This window comes from Propithecus coquereli, unplaced genomic scaffold (genome assembly GCF_000956105.1).
Source record: "Propithecus coquereli isolate 6110/MARCELLA unplaced genomic scaffold, Pcoq_1.0 Scaffold362, whole genome shotgun sequence".
In the NCBI taxonomy this organism is placed as follows: domain Eukaryota; kingdom Metazoa; phylum Chordata; class Mammalia; order Primates; family Indriidae; genus Propithecus; species Propithecus coquereli.
Window position 1 is genome coordinate 2,166,733 of NW_012149308.1, and position 20,234 is coordinate 2,186,966.

The 20,234-nt window shown below is 34.5% G+C and overlaps 1 protein-coding gene across 1 annotated transcript in view; it reads right to left on the reverse strand.

Annotated features, from left to right (window-relative positions):
- The window catches only part of RPS6KA3 (ribosomal protein S6 kinase, 90kDa, polypeptide 3), a 116,620-nt gene that overhangs the window by 76,733 nt on the left and 19,653 nt on the right, over positions 1–20,234 (reverse strand). Inside the window, exon 2 of the mRNA XM_012651678.1 lies at positions 8,595–8,651. Within this exon, the coding sequence (XP_012507132.1) occupies positions 8,595–8,651 (57 nt within the window). The remainder of the gene's footprint in view (positions 1–8,594; positions 8,652–20,234) is intronic.

Consider the following 20,234-nt stretch of genomic DNA (forward strand, 5'->3'; position numbering starts at 1 on the left):
AAGGCGAGGGGTGGCAACACCATTGCCCCAGGTCTGATTCTTGCACTAAGCAGTAATATATCCTAGGTGGTATCGCTCCTTTCCTTGTCCGCACGTTTCTTCCCCTGCTTATTAGCCTTAAATTCTTTTTACTTAGTTGTGCTTATCTAAAATAGTTAAATTAAAATACTCATTTAGGTAAAGGGGTTGCAACTTTCCATATGCCAGTATTTCAGGTTGACTCAATCAACAATCATTTATACTTGAACATGCCTTAATTAAGTCACTTTACTTTCTTTCCAAATATGGATGAGATCACTCAAACTGAAGAAATGGGTATTGTGATGAATAGATGAGAGCAGAGGAGAAGCAATTTTGGATCAGAGGCACCACATGAGGGAGGCAGGCCACGATAAAAAGGGGAGTTGTCTTGTTTTTTTTTAAGCTCTTAGGGGTGGAGGAAAGGGACACTAGTAATTAAAAAAAATAGCCCTGAAAGAGAGCCAAAAATGTAGCAAAGGCGAACTTTACATACTTAGAAATTTTGCCTGGTGTATACATACTCTATTTAATGCCACCATGCAGAGCTAATTATAAAGCTATTAATCTCAGAAATATTTTCCTAAGTGGTATGTACTTAAATCTACTACAAGTATTTTTCCCCAAGCTCTGAGTGCTCAAATATACTCTCAGCCAATGAGAGTTAGAATGGCAGACAATACTCTACACAATTAGTCAATAAGTGCTATTGATGCACCACACCATAAATTTTCCCTTCCAATGAGCACTCAATTGTATTTTCCTGTGTTGAGTGAGTAATTCACTGCCTATTGTCTGTCTACTCTGCTAGGGCTTCTCTTTCTGTAGTTTATTTTGTGTTTGAACCACAGTGACTGCAAGAGTTGTGCAAGTATGTGCTGGATTCATGGCTATGAGTATCATTTTGGGTTTCAAATGAAAATTTTAAGGCAGCTTTGTGTGAGAACTACATGGAGGAAATAATAGTGTTTTTTTACTTCATGTGAGTAAAGACAGGAATGGGGTGAATCTTTAGAAAGCCAGAAGAGAGGATAACAGCATTAAAATTCCAGAAGATAGAAGAGAAGCAGCTCTATTAATAAGACATGGGAGAGAGACAGATACCAGGGCAAAGAACAAAGGGAAGAGAGGAAAAGATGAGGTGCGAAGAAAGGAAAAATCTAGCCAGAACAAAATGGCTCTACCACAAATAGGTACCTAGGGGATTTCTTCAAGAGACATCACAGGACTAACTCAGTACATTAGGAAGGTCTGAATGAAGGTATTTGTGTTCAGGAGAAATTAGACTCTCCTTTATGACTATCCTTTTAGTCAGACTGATTTAGCTACCTCCAACACATCTCACTTTTTCCCCACTTTGGCTTTTGTTTACACCATTTTCCCATGAGAAAGTGTTCACCCAAATATTGACATTTAATTCTCAAAATCCCATACCTATTCTTCAAAACTCAGGTTAAACTCCATGTCTTATGCAAATTTTTATCTGATCACACCACTTACAACTACTTTCTAAATTTTAAATTTTTATTAAAAGTTAAGGGGTCAAAAAGTGATGCAAAGCTTATAATGAAAAAGCAGCAGTATCCTGCACTCTTGTACCCTTTTAGCTTTTTTCATTGATCCCTTTGGTATATATCTCTATATGATAAATAATAACCTTATTCTACTTTAATCTTGATTCATCAATTTCAGATATTACCTCTAGATGTCTAATTATAGATGACTTAGCATTCATAGCACAAATTTTGGTTAAACCAATGTCTTTACAATTAGTCTTTAGTCTTTACAATTATTATGATTACGTAAACATTGTTCACTGTCGAGGTGAGGAATATACTCTAGTTACATTTCTTATGTACAACTTTTGTTTTTCCTTAAGTTTACAGTTGCTTTGTTTTTTAATTTGCTTTCTTTTCTTTGTATCTATGTCAAATTCTTCCCACTCTGCAACAGCCTCTTAAGTGAATTATCTTTTCTTTTTTTAAGAGTCCAAGTCTTGCTCTGTCACCCAGGCTGGAGTACAGTGGCACAATCATTAACTCACTGCAGCCTTAAAGTCCTAGGCCCAAGCGATCCTCCTTCCACCTCAGCCTCCCAAGTAGCTAGGATTACAGGCACGTGCCACCTGCCCAGCTACCTTTTTTTGGATAGAGACAGTCTCACTATTTTGTTCTGTCTGGTCTCGAATTCCTGCCCTCAAGCGATCCTCCCACCTCAGCCTCCCAAAGTGGTGGGACTATAGGCAAGAGCCACCACACCTGGCCATGAATTTCCAATACTCAAACTTATTGGATAATTCATCACTTCTATTCCCCTACCCCCAGCCCCTGTCCCTGGAGACAGCATTCCTGGAATTATCTGCCTGTCTACTTCATTCTGGACTGAGTACCCTCTAAACCTACTAAATGAACTAGTCTTCTAAAGCTTCCTTTATTCATCATAATGGGAAGGAACTTTCTTCATCATGCTTATAGTGTTGGATCCTTTGTTTCCTGAATCCCATGTCTTTTTCTTAGTTAACAACCCTCTAGTGTTGGCAGAGCCCATTTTCCAGCAAATTCCTAAAATAAGTACATGTCTGAAAATATCTTGGTTGAAAATCATTTTCACTAAGCATTTTAGAGGCATTGCTCCCATCTTCAAACTTCCAATGTTGAAAAGTCCTATATTACTCGTATACCCAATCCTTTATATATGATTTTTAAAATCACCAAAAGATTTTAGGGCCTTCTCTTTATTGCTAGTATTTTGATATTTCATAAAAATTAGCCTTTTTGAGAGCAGGAGTTTTTTTTTTTTTCTTTCTCCCATTAATAGATTTTCGGTGGGATTTTTAAATCTGGAGACTTGTGGTTCTCATTTTGGGAAAACATATTTTGGGTATTATAGTATTCTGCCTAATCTTAGATAATGATTATCACCACACTGCTATGAAAGAAAAAATGCTGTGAATTAAAATGTGTCACATCATCAATTATAACAAGCATTCTGATTTCAGAGATATTAAAATGTGGGAAAAGTATGTTTCTTATGTTCTTTCTTTCCTTCATTTCCCCTATTGTCTCTTTCTGAAATTCCTATTAGTTAGATTGCTCTTCTTTCCTTTTGTCTCCTATTTTCTGTCTTATTGTTCTACTTTTTGAGAGCTTTCCTCAATTTTTGCTTGTAAATATTCTACTGAAATGCAAAACATTCCTATCACAGTTTTAACTTCTAACAATTTTTTCTTTTTATGATTATTCTTTTTTTAATAACAACCTATTTTTGTTTTAGGGAATTAATTTTGTCAACACTCAGAAGACATTACTTTAACTTTTCTTTTTCCTTTTCCCTGAATTGTTTGTTTCTCTAAGATTTCATTCTTTCATGTTGATAGCCTTCCTCAAATATCTGGTGATACTTGGCTTTTCACAAATATTTAAGTACGAGGCCCTAAAAAGTGGCCTGGAAGTTCTGGGGCTTGTCAACTGGCAGCCTTTACACTATAAGATCTCCCAAAGGTCAATATCTGACATTTCTTCCGTCAAGAACGCCCCACTCTACTGCAGGAGGATATGCTCCTGGTGGGTAGAATGCGGCCATATCTCCATTCAGTAGCAGGTTTTCACTTGACCTTCCTGATTCCAGGCCAGTGCCTCACTCTACTTCCTACTGTGTCCAAGGTGCCCAAATCTAGAGCTTCTCCGATTTTCCCTATGAAATACCTTCTGTCTCCAGAGGAGAGAGGATCTAGAAGGTATTCATATCAACATTCAACAATTTCAGTTTTCAATCCCATGCCATACCTCCTCTTCTCATAATAACTGGTGGCCCCATTTTTGAGTTCTTCTGAGGTTTTGGAGGGCACGAACAAGACTTGCTCCCCACTGTGATACTTCTCTAAAATCACTTAGGTTCTATTAATTTCCTCTTGTTACCACTCTTCCATCTGCTTTTCATATTTATATCTCATGGTTCAAATTACAGAAGTCTTCTGATTTCAAAGACCAAGTTTCTGTTTCTTATTCTCCTTGTTTTGGGTGATAATTTCCCAGAGAAGAGGACAAAAACAGCTTTATTTTGCCATTTTAAAACTACAAGTTTTCCTTATATGCTTTTGTATATCTAACAATGTAACAGAGTACTTGGCCCCTAATAGATATCCATTAACTACTTGGTTAATGAATGACTAGATATGGTAAGAATACAGACTAAGCTGCTATAAGAAAAAGGTCTCAAAATGCAATGACTCAAACAAGGCAAGTACCTTTTTTTTTTTCTCATAGAGCAGTCTGTAGGTTAAGAGGACAGTTTAGGCCAGGTGCAGTGGCTTGCACTTGTAGTCCCAGCACTTTAGGAGGCCAAGGTGGGAGGACTGCTCAAGTCCAGGAGTTCTTGACTAACATGAGCAACATGGTAAGACCCTCTTTCTACAAATAATAATAATAACAACAAAACAACAACAATAAAAAAGAGAGTAGTTTAGGGTGAAGAGTTGTCACCGGACCATAAGGCCAGTAAGGGACCCAGGTTTCTTCTCTTGTTATGCTCCACCTTCTCTACTGCCTTGTTCTGATTCAAACTGGCTTATCATCACATTCTGCATTGTAGCTTACAGAAAAGGGGCCAATCAACCTGCAAGAAAGCCTACCAGTTGACAAGCTCCATACATACATCTATTATTTCACAGTTTTTGTGGGCCAGGAATCTGGGCCAACAACCATGTGAGCCTGGAAGCAGATCCTTCCCCAGCCAAGTTTCAGATGAGACTCTATCCCTGGCCAACACCTTGATTGCAGTCTGACAGTGTTTCTGAACCAAATGATGCAGCTAAGTTCTGCCAAGACTGCTGGCCCACTGAAACTGGAAGATAATAAATGTATGTAGTTTTATGCCACTAAATTTGGGGGTAATTTGTAACATATCCAATAGATAACTAATACAACATTTCAACTTTCACTATATAAATTATTACTAGTTGACAAAAGGAAAACTTTTAATTGCATATTAAAGGCAAACACAATTTAAAAGTATAAGGCTAATAAATATTTTGACAATCTTTTGGATTTAATACTATTAAAGAAATATTAAATACTAGGCTTTTATCTAATACCTAAACCTAATTCATATAATCTGGAGTGATCTGCTCAAGCACCTCACCCATATTGCTGGTTATATCTTAGTCCTGCACTTTTCCAATCTATCTCTAGAATGCAATTTTCTCCCAGATGTAAATGCTACTAATGCCATGAGTAAGAGCAAGTACAAGCCATGTAACATCATGATGGAAAATGCTTTAATTTTAGACTAGAGAGAATAAAAAAATTTGAAGGTTTTCCTTCCAAAGGAATTGTTACACAAATTAAAAAGGTAGCTGAAGGCATGAAAAACATAATTACACTGATCATTTTTACATTTGTTTACATGTAAATCTATAAATTACAGACTAAAGAAATAAACTGCCTCAAATGGTTTGGGAGAGAGTAGGAATCTAGACCAAATCTGAAGGTAGCTCCAGGCACTAGGTCCCATGCCTGGGTCCTTGTACTAGCTAAAATTTAATCCATGCATTCATTTAATTAGCAAATAGTTATTGAACACCAACTGGGTATTAGGCATGAGATACAAAACAAAGAATAAGTCAGACTTGGTCACTGTCTCACGTAGCTCACAGTTTAGTAGGAAATACAGACAAATAAATATGCGACGGAATCTGGTGTGGTGTTGTCATTTAGGGTACGCATAGGCTGCTATGGCAACACAAAGGAGAAATGCTTAACACGAGGTAGAAGTGTAAGCAGTAGTTGTGTCAGGAAGTGTCTCAGTTGAAATATCTAAACTTGGATCTGAAAGATGATTACGAATTAAATGGAAGGAGGTGGTAAGGGAAAGAATTCTGAGAGAAGGAACATCACCCATGAAAGCCCAGAAGAGAAAGAAAAGCTGGCACATTTGACTGGACTCTACAGTAGAGGGCAGAGGTATGTGGCCAGAGAGGTGGAAAGAAGTATGTAAAGGCCTTATTATGCAGGGCCTGGTAAGTCATGTTGCAGAGTCTGGAATTTATTTAATGGGAGCACAAAACTACTGAGGTGTTTTAAGCAGAAGAGTAAAATGATTTGATTCTTCTATAACTGACATAACGTTTATGAGTTTGTTTGATTTCTGAAAAGTTAACTTTCCCAAGATGTTAAAAATATATAAAAACACATAACTTTAAAAAAAAAAAATATATATATATATTAGCGATAAGCAGATGGAAGACATAGCAGAAAAAAACTCCATTTACAATGTATCGAAAACTATAAAATACCTATAAGTTATCTCAATAAGAAATGCCTAAGAACTATATGTAAGAAACTATAACATTTTTATAAAGGATATACAGGAATATCAGAGGCTGGGTGTGGTGGCTCATGCCTGTAATCCTAGCACTCTGGGAGGCCGAGGTGGGAGGATCATTTGAGCTCAGGTGTTCGAGACCAGCCTGAGCCAGAGTGAGACCCCGTCTCTACTAAAAATAGAAAGAAATGATCCAGACAACTAAAAATATATATATAAAAATTAGCCGGGCATGGTGGCGCATGTCTGTAGTCCCAGCTACTCAGGAGGCTGAGGCAGAAGGATTGCTTGAGCCCAGGAGTTTGAGGTTGCTGTGAGCTAGGCTGATGCCACGGCACTCTAGCCCGGGCAACACAGTGAGACTCTGTCTCAAAAAAACAACAACGACACCAAAAAAAAGCAATATGTTCAAGTTCTAATCCCTGGTACCTGTGAAAGAGACCTTATTTGAAAACAGGGTCTCTGCAGGTGTAATGATATTAAGATGAGGTCACATTAGGATGGCCCCTAATCCAATGACTGGTGTCCTTATAAGAGGGAAATTTGGACAAATAGACACAGGGAGAACATCATATGATGACTAAGGCAGAGATTGGAATGATGTGTCTACAAGCCAAGGAATGCCAATAAACACAAGAACCTAGAATAGGCAAGGAAGGAGCCTCCTTGAGAGCCATCTGTTGTTTCAAACCACACGATTTGTAGTAATTTGTTATGGCAGCCCTAGGAAACTGATACAAGGGGTATATGGCAATTTTATATACGATAAAAGGTATCTTAAAGGAGTGGGTAAAGAACAGATTCTATTTATTTAGTAAGTAGGGGTTAGGACTACAGGTCATCCATTTAGAAAGAAAAGTTAGATTTCTACCTCATATGAGGTACTCAAATTCCAAGTGGATCACAGATCTAAATACAAACAAAACAAAACAAAACAAAACCTATAAAAGTAGTAGGTCAAAATGTAAGAGGATATTTTTATAACTTTAGTACAGGGAAGGATTTTCTAACCAAAACTTGAAACCCAAAAGCCAGATGGGACCATTTAAAAATTAAAACTTCTGTGCATAATACAATGAAAGACACATATTTAAAAAAATAAGAGGGAGAAGATATTTGCAAAGTATATAATAGACATGGAGTTAATGTCCAGAATATATACAGAGATTATACAGACCAATAAGGAGACAACCAGTAATTCAAAAGAAAACTGGACAACATAAAATAACAAAGGTCAATGATGTATGGATACTTTACTAATAATCAAATGAGAAGCAAATTAAAATGGTAAAGTATTTCAAATTAAAAATATTTTCTGATAATATTCAGTGTTGGATAGGAAATGACTGAACAGGTATTCTCATACATTGAAACTTTTACAATCTTTCTAGAGGGCACTTTGGTAATATCTACGACATTTAAGTGTTCATACTCTTTGCTCCAGCACAGCCTTTTCTAAGACTGTATCCTACTGAAACACAAGTTCACAAAAATAAACAGGAAAAATTACATTAAATATAGGATACATAAAATAGAATACTGTGTAACTATTTTAAAAAGAGGTAGATCTACATGTATTGTCATAAAATGATGTTCAAGATATGTTAAGTAAAAAAAGTTGCATAATATATGCATTTTGCAAACATAAATAATTGTCTTATGTATAGAATAACAAGAAGACTATAACCAAGCTGCTGACAATGGTTATTCTGTGTGGGGGGTAGGGAACAATTTATTAATTCATTTATGTAATATTTAATGAGCATCTATTATGTGCCACGCACATTGGTCTAGGGGACGGGGATTCAGGAGTGAACAGAAAAATGATGAGGAAATGGCAAATGTCTACTTTCTATGTTAAATATTTCTGTAAAGTATGACCTTTATATTTTTGTCTTTAGTAAATTTACAGTTTGATTTTTTAAAAACATAAGCTTCAAGGCACTAATGAAAAACTTTCAACAACACAAAGCAATTTGTTTTGTCATTCTCTTAAAATCAGTCTTATCAAACAGTTTTTTTTTTATTTCAGCAAATTATGGGTGTACATATGTTTAGGTTATGTGTGTTGCCCTTGGTTCCCCCCCCCACCTTTTTAAAAAGGTCCCTGACATATTCAAGAATGTATTTTGGTAAAATTAATGTGAAAGCATCAACAAGTCTAATATTATATAATGAGTACTTTGCTCAGTTTAAAAAAATAATTTCATGGTATCTGATTTATCTATACCCTTGTGATATAATATTTTACTTACAGTTTGTGGATTAATCTCTTCCTCTCCCATAGGTTCATCCATAATTTGCTGTCCATTCTGTGAAAAGCACAGCAAGTAGAAAATTACCAAAACAGACATCACATCAGTTAAATTTAAATGAAGGCAGACCAAAAAAAAAATCATTGAGGAATATTTTCACCCCTAAAGGGCTCTAATGAAGTAGAACCACCATATAAGTATGCGGTTGCAAATCTGCAACAGGTTATGTCTCAAAAGTTAATCTGTAAATTAATTATTTGAAACTATAAAAACATTTTTCCATGGAAACAATGTAATAAATGATGATTACCTTTCCAGGTGAGCCCTTGAGTTTAATAGGTAAATGCATTACATATGGTCTTATTTAAGCCTTATCAAACACCATTTACAACACTTTATATGACAAAACACATTCTAAATTCCAACTCCACTGATAATTAATCAGGGTAACTGATTAATTATTTCAGAGAAAATCAAGCTCAATCTCTACATCAAAATACATTCCAAATGGATTAAACATTTAAATGTCAAAAAGATAAAATTATACAAGTATTAGAATATAGGTGAATAATACTCATGGGGTAAGGAGGGTTGAAATCATAAAAAAAAAGGACATTGGAATCCATAAAAGTTTAAAACTTTTTCTGCCAGACACAAAAAAGATAAAAGACAAATTGATTACAAAAAAAGAGCAACATATGACAAAGGGTTGGTATCCTCAATACATAAAGAGCTTTGTTTTACAAACCTGTAAGAAAAAACGATGAACCTCAACAGAAATGAGCAATAAGGGAAAAAAGAGTTCAGCCTTAGTACTCATCAAAGAAATGCATTTAACCCAAAGATACCTTTTGCCTTTCGAATTGGTAATGATTTACAAAAAACAAAACCAAACCAAAAAAAAAAAAAAACACTCAGTGCTAATGTGGGTATGAGGGAAAGAGCACTCTGGATACACTGCTGGAGAAAGTGTAAATCAGCACAACCTTTCAGAAGGCAATGTGAGTCAGTGTTTAAGAATAAAAACACCACCATAACATTTTGAAATGTCCCATCAATTCCACTTTTTTAAAAAAATGGACAAGTGTATAAAGATGTACATACAAGGAAGCTCACCATAATTTTTTTCCCAAAAAGAACTCCAAATTGGAAACCTACATTCCTAATAGATAACTAGTTAAATATATTATTGTACATCCATATGATGGAATATTATACGGTCATTAAAAATGATGATAAAGATGTAAATTTATTGACATGGAAAGACAGTCACATGTAATAAGTGAAAAAGCAGTTTATGAAACAATATGGATTGTAATGATCCCATTTTAAATAAATATATACATATTTCAATGTATATATTTGTATGGGAAAAACTCTGGAAGGATATACACCAAAATGTTAACAGTGGCTATCTCTGGGTGGTAGAATTTTAGACAATTTAAATTTTGTTTGTTTTTGCTTATTTGAATATTCTAATGTGTCTACAATGAATATGTATTGTTTGTGTAATTTTAAAAAACAAACAAAAAACAGAAGTCAGGAACACATAGTGTCTTCTCTCACTCCTTCACTGGAAGAAGGAGTAGCTCCTGACTACTTGTTAATTCAACAAGTGTACAAGGATCTCTAACCATCTTTGGAGGATTATCACCCCATACCCTACATGAGGAAGCTGCTCTGAATATGAAATCCTCTCTCTACTCTTCCTATCCCTATTTGCCATCCATCCATTCATTCATTCATTCCATTCATGCTATGTTCTAGTAGGTACTGACCTGGAGATGAACGTTAATAAAACATGGCCCCCATCCTAAAAGGTCTACTGACCTTACAAAAAGGGCACCTTTCAATTTCATCCACTCATAGAGAGGATGTTCCTAGATTAGGGGATGCCTCGACAATACTACAAAAAGCATAGAACCGGTGCCAAAATGCAGGAAAAGGGGGGAGGCAGGTATAAAATCTCTGTTTTCCTAAGACATGCTCAGAGGTGACAATACTGCCCACTTCTTTGGTAAGGACACTCAAATATCTCCATGATCCTTCTTTCTCCTAAAAGCTACAATCATTTATTCAACTGACTACTGGTTGTTTTTATCCAAACATCTCAAAAAAGCCTTAAACCAGTTCTTAAGAACACTGGCTTTGGAGTTAAGACATGGAGATTCAAATTCCTGCTCTTACGCTACTAATTATAAAGCCTTGGACAGGTTTTTTAACTGTCTAAGCCTCAGTTTCATCATACGGAAAATGAGAATTAAAAAGTCTTATCTTCAGAGGGTTGTTGTGAAGACCAAATGAGATAAGTGATATAAAACTCTAAGCATAGTGTCTGGCACTTAGTAAACAATATTAGCTATTTTTATTATGTCGAAAATTCAATCACCTCACCTGTCGCCCACCAAGCTGCTCCCTCTCCTATATTTGCTATCTTCGTGAAAGGCACCATTATTCATCTAGTAGCCCAAACTAGATTTTCTCATTCGTTGTAAACAGTTATCTTTCTATAACACAGATCTGCTCGGTGATTCTCCATTAGTTAGCTTTTAGAAATCTCAGTCTAACTTGAGCTGCACTTACATTTTCTATGGGAATAAAATTTAAGAACTATCTGCTCCTTGCAATTTTCAATGTATGCAAAGCAAGCATCACAATTTACAACTTACTTTTAGAGTAAACTGGTACAGTAGAAACAGCACTGAACGTGGAATTCATAGACCAGAGTAGAGCCTAAGTCTGCCACTTATAAGCTTTATGATATTGGATGATTCAGATTTTCTCTTAGCCTAATTACTTCACCTGTTCAAAATGGAGATGCCTGCCCTGTCTACCCAAAGGGTTATTATTAGGCTCAAAAGTAAGATAACTCATAAGAAAGCATTATATAAACTGTAAAGAGCTGTGCCAATGCAAAGTACTATTACTTAGGTGAGGTAGCTTAATGAGGATAAAATCATACTCCATAAAGTGCTTTTGATCTTGGAATAAAAACAGCTTAGGATTGGTAACGGATCGTGAAAGTCTTCTGTTCCAACTACATATCATATGTGTCAATCCTTTTTACCTTGATCTCGCTTATACTTCAACGCTACCAGGACAAGAATACTACCTCACCTGGCAGCCTACTACCCTATCTCGGAAAAAGTACTGCCTCATATATAAAATTCTTCATTATATAGTAATTTTCCTCAGCCACAAATTCTCTTGCCTATACACTATCTGCAAAGTTACAGAAAATAAATCTACATCCATGACTATAAACCACCGTCAGTCTTATCTTTTCTAGATAACTCAAGTTCCTTCAAACATTCCTTTAAGATGGATGAGACTCATCATCATCGTTTCTGAGCACACTCCAATTCATCTTAAAGGGTGGTGTATGGAATCACAAGCAATTAACATTCCAATCCTGATAACAACCAATGCAGAGTAAAGGGCATATGCATTATTTCTGGAATGCCCACAACACAATGCTGACTCATATAAAATTTTATGCTGATTAATCCTTGTCTTCTTTACGTACACTGCAACCAAGCCCTGTAACCTCTATCCTGTATCTGTTGTTACTCTTAGTCCCATGAATAAGGCCTTATTTAAAATTTTTAATTCATCTTTTTCCAGCTCTGACCCATTGCTACAGTCTCTATAGACTGGATTCCAAATCTGTCAATCAGCCTCTTCAGTATTTTCAGTTACGTGTAATCTCAAATTTTATAATATACTTTCTTTTCTCAACTACCCACCCATATAATTAACAGTACAATATATACTAACAAAGCAATCTAAGAAAGAAATTAAGTGAAACAATCTAAAAGGCATTTTATGCTGTACTTTTTGTAAAAATATCTACTTTCTTCCTGAGTTCGACAAAGATTTAAAATTTTGAACTTAATTTTAAAGGCAGGAAAATATGAAAGCCAATGTTGTCCTACATACCAGTGAAACTTTACAAAGCTTTTTCTACCAAAAAAGCACCTTTATTCCAATGAATCTTTTGTATCACTTCATCAAAACAAGGATTCAAATATTATCTATTAGAAATGAGCGAAAAGTTACTTTCACAGTTAAGAAGTTTCCCTTTTGAAACATGACCCTTAGTTTCATTAGAGTTTAGGCTAATGGATCATCAGTCTGACTCAATATTGTACTTTCTGTAGTTCCCGAAGTTCAAGGAATAGTACCTATTAAACAAGAAAATGTATTTCTCTAATTTTAAGAAACAAATAGAAAAAACATGTGTTCTGAGGCTGGCCAGCACCAGGTTTAAACCCCAGCTCTGTCACTTGCTGGTATAGTTACCTGAACTTAGGTAAGTTACTTAACATTTTGAGCCTCAGTTTCTTCATTTGTAAGATGCATATAATATCTACCCACAAGGACGTTATAATTAAAAGGATTCACCAAGAGATAGTAGATGCTCAGTAAATGCTACTTCTCTTGCCCTCTTTTGCCTCAATTGACTGTAATATTTACATTTCTACACATAACATCTAAGGATGTAATGCAATGAAGAAGTATAGGAGAGTGTTCAGATGCCCGTTTCACCACTTATTAACAACCAATTTCCTGCCAAGCTGGGCAGAAGAGATCACTCATATGTGTACTATGTTTTTATACAATGTGGCTAAAGAATGAGTATGGACAAAAAACAGTTTAAAAGTGAGGCAAATGTATTTATCCTCTCTCATTCCACCATAATGCCTTCCAGCCAAAAAATTTCAGAGCTTGGCAGATTGTACATATGCAAATGTGATGTGAAATACTAGAAAAGGTTAGGAAATGCTAATCATGCTTTGTTAGTCTGAAATGTGTAAAAAGTCACAAATTAGAATAACCTACAATATGGGTCTCATCAGAGCAAATTAGATAAAGGAGACTGTTCGCTTGACTTTCAGCAGGAATTGTTTTCAAAACAACTTTCAATGTTGTTGTAAAAAAAAAAATCATCACTTAAGATCATCTTCCAGGCTTAAAGAAGAGGAACAATTCAAATCAATATTTCTGAACCAAGGTTTTAGGACTACTAGAGTATTCCCAAGTATTTTAAGGAAAACTCTGACATGTTAAAAATAAAACATTTTATCAATTAAAAAATTTATTTTAAGCAACTCTATTACACAGATTGTTTTGCTGTAATGGCATGTTACAACAATGTAAATTTCCAGGCTGCTGTTTGATATCTCTGAAGAAAATATAAAATCAGTGAAAAAATACTTGGAGTTCAGCAAGAGATCATGTACACCAGTATACTAGGAATAAAAAATGATCTGTGATTGATAAAGTGTCACCTTACACTTAGCAGGACATACCATCAATTATACTGACATTCTCCTACCTAGAAATGAAATGTACATAAGGACATTAGGAGAAAAGGAGTCCTCATAGAAAATAACAGTCTGAAATAACAGGAAGGGAAGAGGAAAAAAAAGGGTTCAGAGCCCTAGTGTATTAATACGGAGACCAAGGTTGTAGGAATAAGCAAGGACCACAGTTTTTTTTTTTTTTTAACCACCCTCAAGTTTCCACAAGTATATCTGCCTTCCAAACTCTCTGATATCAGCAGTGGTTTTCCTGCTCAAAGCTTACGCAATAGGAATTCCATCATGAAGGTGCTGAGTATGAGGCATTAGAAACCTCTCTCAAATTTTGGTTAAGGTACCATCAAATTGTTCAGAATGCAAAGAATCTTCTATGCAATCACATTGAAACAATAAGAAACAAGCATTTTATATTCTTAATAAGGAATGTATATAATCCTTACCAATGTGACAGGATTAAGAATCAGCTCCTCATTTATCCTAAGGAAATATCAGAGATGTGCATAAAGACTTATGTACAGTGATATTCATCATACTCATTATACTGAAAAATAGAAAACAATCTAAATGACCAACAGGGGACTGGTTAAATAAATCATAATACATCTATTCATATGTAGGAATACTATGCAATGATTAAAATCAGGGCCTCAAAGAAAAATTAATGATGCAAAAAATATGCTTGCAATATATTAAATTAAAAAGGATACAGACTATAGAGTATGACCCCAATTTTGCACCCCCCCCAACATGTGTGCATGTAACTGGCAAAACATATATAAAATCTTATCAGTAGTTACCTGGGTCATAGGATGTTCTTCTTTGTACTGTGTTTTCAAAATTATATGCACTTATTATGTATTAGTTTTATAAAGAGAAAAACAATACATGTAATTAGAAAAATCAGTTTATTTCTAGTTAAGGTGCCTACTTTCTAGCTACTAAAGGCCTGTTAGTACCCAATACTGTTCTATTTTCTAGATGAGGGTAAGAATAACCTCTGGTTATATCTACACTTTTAAGTTTAAGAGGACCCTTTTAGAAGCTTTTTTTCTGGTCCTGTGGTTGTGGCCTCAGGAAATAACTAAGTCTTAGGCCTGAATCCATCTCATGTTTTTTGAAGTGTACCCCTAAGGGGAATTTTGCTTATGAAACAAGAGTATGTTGAGATAAGAATAAAGAAATGAAAACACAGTAGCCAAAATTAAATCTGCATTGTGAATAGCAAGTATTAGAATTGACACTGCAGAAAACGGAATCCATGCCACAGAGGACAAACTTGAGTAAATGAAAAAAAAAAAAAAAAAGGAAAGATTAAAAAACTATGGAAGACAGACATAGAAATAATCTATGAATAACAGATGTTCCTAAAGAAAAAAAAAACAGAGCAGTTTAATCAATCAAAAGTATAAGAAAAATTTCCAGTTCTGAAAAAAAATACCTGAGACTGGAGACTGAGAAGGTTCAACAGAGATCATCAACACCAAGACATGTCCTGGCAAATGTTTCTAAATTTCAAGGATAAAGATATAATCCTACAAGCATACAAGCAGAAAAAAATAGGTTATTTCAAAGGAACTAAAATCAGATTGACCTCAGATTTCTCCTCTGCAATAATAAAATGCCAGAAGACAATGAAGTAATGACTTACAGAGAGTTGAAAGGGAAAAGTTATGACCTAAGAATTTTATACCTCATTCTAGTTTTTCATGTACAAAGGTCATGCTTATGCTTAGGTCTGCAAAGGCTTATAAAATTTCACCATCCTGGTAGTATCTTTTTTTAAATAAATTGTTCAAAAGTACATCCTAGACCATCAAAAGAGAATTTAAAAAAAGAGATCAAGAATATTGAGGTAGGAAAGAACTGGTGAAATACACTGACATCAATTTAATATTGAGAAATAACTGAATAATCCCACTAAAGGAAAAAGGGTTAACATTGAAGAATAAATAAGTATATAAACAATATAAAAGAAAAAATACTTTAGAAAGTTAAAGGTAAGATTTATAACCGCAGGCTAAATTAATGTGAACTCAAAAGAGGTAATGGGAGAAGCAAAGATTCTAAATTCTGTCTTTCCTAAAAGGATATTTAAAAACCTCTATTTTTAATAATTATCTAATAAATATAAATTTTGGAATATTTTGAAAAACCATACAATAACCAAGAATAGATGTTTATTACAGTCCAAATCACTAAAGAAGATAATAACAGGCACAGGCTATTGATATTAATAGTACTTTATGCAGGCATCATGTTCAACCCTAAGAACATGAAGCAGGTCTAATTACCCCTATTTTACAGTTAAGGAAACCAAGGCTCAGCAAAGTTAATTAGTGAATGGCAGAAGCAGAATTCAAACCCAGGTCTTTCCAGCTCCGTAATTCTTTCTTCTATATTTCACAACCTCCTCAAACAAAACAATCCATATGGCAGAAGAATAAAAACCCACAAGGAAAGAATAAAAAGTGTAAAATAAGATGACAGAAATCATTCCAAAAGTAATAATGTAAGAAATGTAAAGTTTAAACTGTCTCATCAAAAGGAAGTGACTTACTAGATATTAGATGCTATTATAGAATTATTAAATACTAATGTTTTTATGAGTGATAAGGGTATGGCAGTTACATGTTTTAAAAAGTCTATCTTTTAAAAAATATAAATGCAAATATTTATGTCTGAATTGACGTATCTAGGATTACCTTTGAAACGATCCACCGGATCTGGGGAGGGGAAGAGTGAATGCATGTGTGCTGGGGAGAGGGATGGGAAGAGGAAGCAGAAATGAAACAAGATTGGTCATGAGTTGATAATCCTTGATGCTGGGTTAGGGGAATATGGTGGTTCATTATATTCTTTCCACTCTGGTATGTGTTTGAAATGTTTGACTATAAAAACTTTAAGAATCAGGTTGTATTTTTAAAAAAGTAAACAAACAACTATTTACTGCTTTAAAGAGAAACCCAAACCAAACAGATAAGTATAGAAAAGTATAAAGAAAGCAAGTGTTTGTAACATTGATGCCAAAAATAAAATGTAAGGCAAAAACAGTAAGCTGATTAAAAAGGTCATTTTATTTGGACGAAGATACAATTATTATTGAGTACACATACTAATAATAATCACTATCATTTACTGAGTTCTTACTGCATACCAGGCAAATACTAAGCACTATTAATCATCTTCGATACTTCTAAACAACTTTGTGAGGTATTATCAACAATTAACAAATGAGGAAATTAAGCCAATATGGGTATGTCAATCTTTTTAAGCATTGTATCCCCGGCCCCTAGCAAAATGCTGGTCACACAGTATGGTTCTCAATACATACTTGCTGAATACATGAAAAAGTCTAATATACTGCCTAAAGCTAATAAGTAGAGCCCAAATTCAAACTCAGATATAATTCTAAAACTCCTACTCTTTACCATATAAAAATCTTTTAATAATAATATTTCATAGTAAGAGTACAGATGTTTATTTCCTTCTGTGTATGTTTATTTTTCAGATTTTCTATAATTTGCATGTGTTATTTTTTAAAACAAAAATATCGTTAAAAATAGTAAATGCATAATACTACTGAACATTTAATCACAGACTAAAGTAACCATAAAACACAAAAGCAGATGCTTTGGAGACTATAATGTAAAATAAATCGAAACATAATGGATGGGGAAATTTTAGCACACTAATATCAACTAGCATAATGAACAAAATTAGGACAAAGCATTTGAAATAATTTATATTAGAATGGGTAGATATTGAATTTTATAATGTAAAAAGAATATAGGTTCTTTTCAAGTATCTATGAAAAGTTACAAAAATTGACCATGTTCTAGGCCATAAAGTAAATTAAAAAATGTTTAAAAGCAGGAATCATACAGATAATGTTTTCTGATTATAATAAAAAATTGAATAAGGAAATAAACTAAAGCACTCAAATTAATAGTCTTCTAAATAACTACTGGGTCAAGGAAATAACAACTATCATTTACTCATTGCCTATTTTGTTCAAGCTACAGTGCTAGCTCTGTTACACATATTCTCCCATTTAGTCCCAATTAATCATTAAAAACCATGAGGTATGTTATAATGTAGAGAAAAAGTTAGGCTGAGAATTAATAACTGGTCCAAGATTACAGAATTATTAAGTTTGCAGATGAGACAATTGAACCCAAGTCCGAATCTAAAGCTCCTACTACTTACACAGAAACGCTGTTTTGTTACTGTTAGAAGTCATGTATAGACATCTAGCTATGCCCATTTTTCTCTACCCATAAAATTTTATAATAAAAGTGGAGAAAACTAGAGTTCTTCCTTAGCACAACATGTTCTGAAAGTAGCCATTTGTTAAATAACATTATTCTAAGAAGGTTTATTTTTCTAACATACCATAGATCAGATATAATATTTTGAATTATATAATCTCCTAAAATGGATTCCTTTAAATATATTCATTTTCAATAGGGCAATGAAAAAAGGAAGAAAACATAAAATTAGATAAAGTAGAGAATATAAGGTAAACATGATTTGTCACTAAATTTGTTTCTAAAAACTGGTATGACCTTGGAAAAGTCATTTTTTTCCTGGTATTTATCTGCAATCCATAAGAGTTCTACGGAATTTTGGCCTGCACGGATTTGAAAGTCTACCACCAACTGTGGGCAAGCCCCTAAGCCTGAGTTGTGGTTTCTTCATCCATAACTCTCCCAGTTATGAGAGCTCTCTCAGCTTGAAAATTTTATAATCCTTTATAAAACTTTAAGGATTGAAGTTTTAGGCTAAGGTTATTTAAAATTTTGTGGGGTTTTACACCTCAGGAAATTACTGATTCTATATTTAAAGCTGTTTTTATGTTATTTCTAAATATAATTTCTTCTCTCTCTTCTGCATTCAAAAGTTTTTTCTATATCTAGCAGTGGTACATTTGTTTCCTAGTGTAAACAAAGACAATGTCAAAGAACTGATTGTACAGATGTTGTTACCTAAAAGAAAAATAATAAAAACAGAATGAAATATTGCTTTCTTGTGCAGATTAGGGAATTTAAAGCAATTTTATAATTTCCACAACCCAATCTTACTATTTTTATTTTACTAGTAGAGAAAACTAATAGTGTTAACTTTTTTTTTTTTTTTAAGAGACAGAGCTTGTTCTGTCACTCAGGCTAGAGTACAGTGGTGTGATCATAGTTCACCGCAGCCTCCAACTCCTGGGCCCAAGTGATCCTCCCACCTCAGGCTCTGAAGTAGCTGAGACTACAGGTGTGCCACCATACCCAGATAATTATTTAATTTTTTTGTGAAGATGGGGTCTTGCTATGTTGCCCAGGCTGGTCTTGAACTCCTAGCCTCAAGCTATCCTGCCTTGGACTCCCAAAGTGCTGGGATTACAGGTGTGAGGCACTGTTCCTGGCTGTTAACTTTTAAATAAAAACTTCTGTATCTACTCCTAATCCTATTCCTGCCTCCCCAATACCTCTTAGTACATGATAAGAGTTTGTACTATTTCCCAAACCTGCCTGATGATCAGAATCACCTAAGATTCCTGTTAAAGACATAGTACCTGGCCCTACCCCAGACTGAAACTGAATTAGAATTTCCAGAAATCCCATGCTTCAGTATTTCATTTTTTAAATGAGTACCTTAGAGGTCTCCTGTGATTAGGCAAGTCTGGGAAATCACAGTGTAGTAAAAAGATCATGAGCTTTGGAGTTTGATGTACCAAGTTTCAAAATCTGGCTTTGCCCTTTATTACAGGTGTGACTTCGGGCAAGTGATCTAACATGAACCTCAGTTTTTTAATCTATAAGATTCAGATACTAGCTATACCAAAGGTTGTGGTACTGTGCAGTATGCCCAGCCACACTGGGTGCTCCATAAGTATCAGCTTCTCTTTCCTCATGCTCATTTTGCTAGGGGAAATGGCAAATACTAATATTTGGGGGGATTTTGAGGAGTTCCTAGTCCTAATGAGTCCACTTCTATTTCTAGGGCTAAAAATCTGAGTTCTTGATAATCCTTTAATACATTACTTGGGTTGACTAAGTCAGGAGTCTCAGGAACAAGTCTAATGATTTATTCTGGTTTCCAGAGGCTTAATGAAGCCCTCCTATCCAAAACATATACACCATTATGCTTGGTGCTTGGTGCTTATGCTTCGAAGTCCAAGCTTTTATATGTTGTGACTATGGCAAAATCACCTGAACCTGTTTTCTCATTTGTAAAAAAAAAAAAAAAAAAAGTGATGTTTAAATGTCTACTGAACTGAACCTAATATATATTATTGATAACATAACTGTTAATTAACAATCACTTA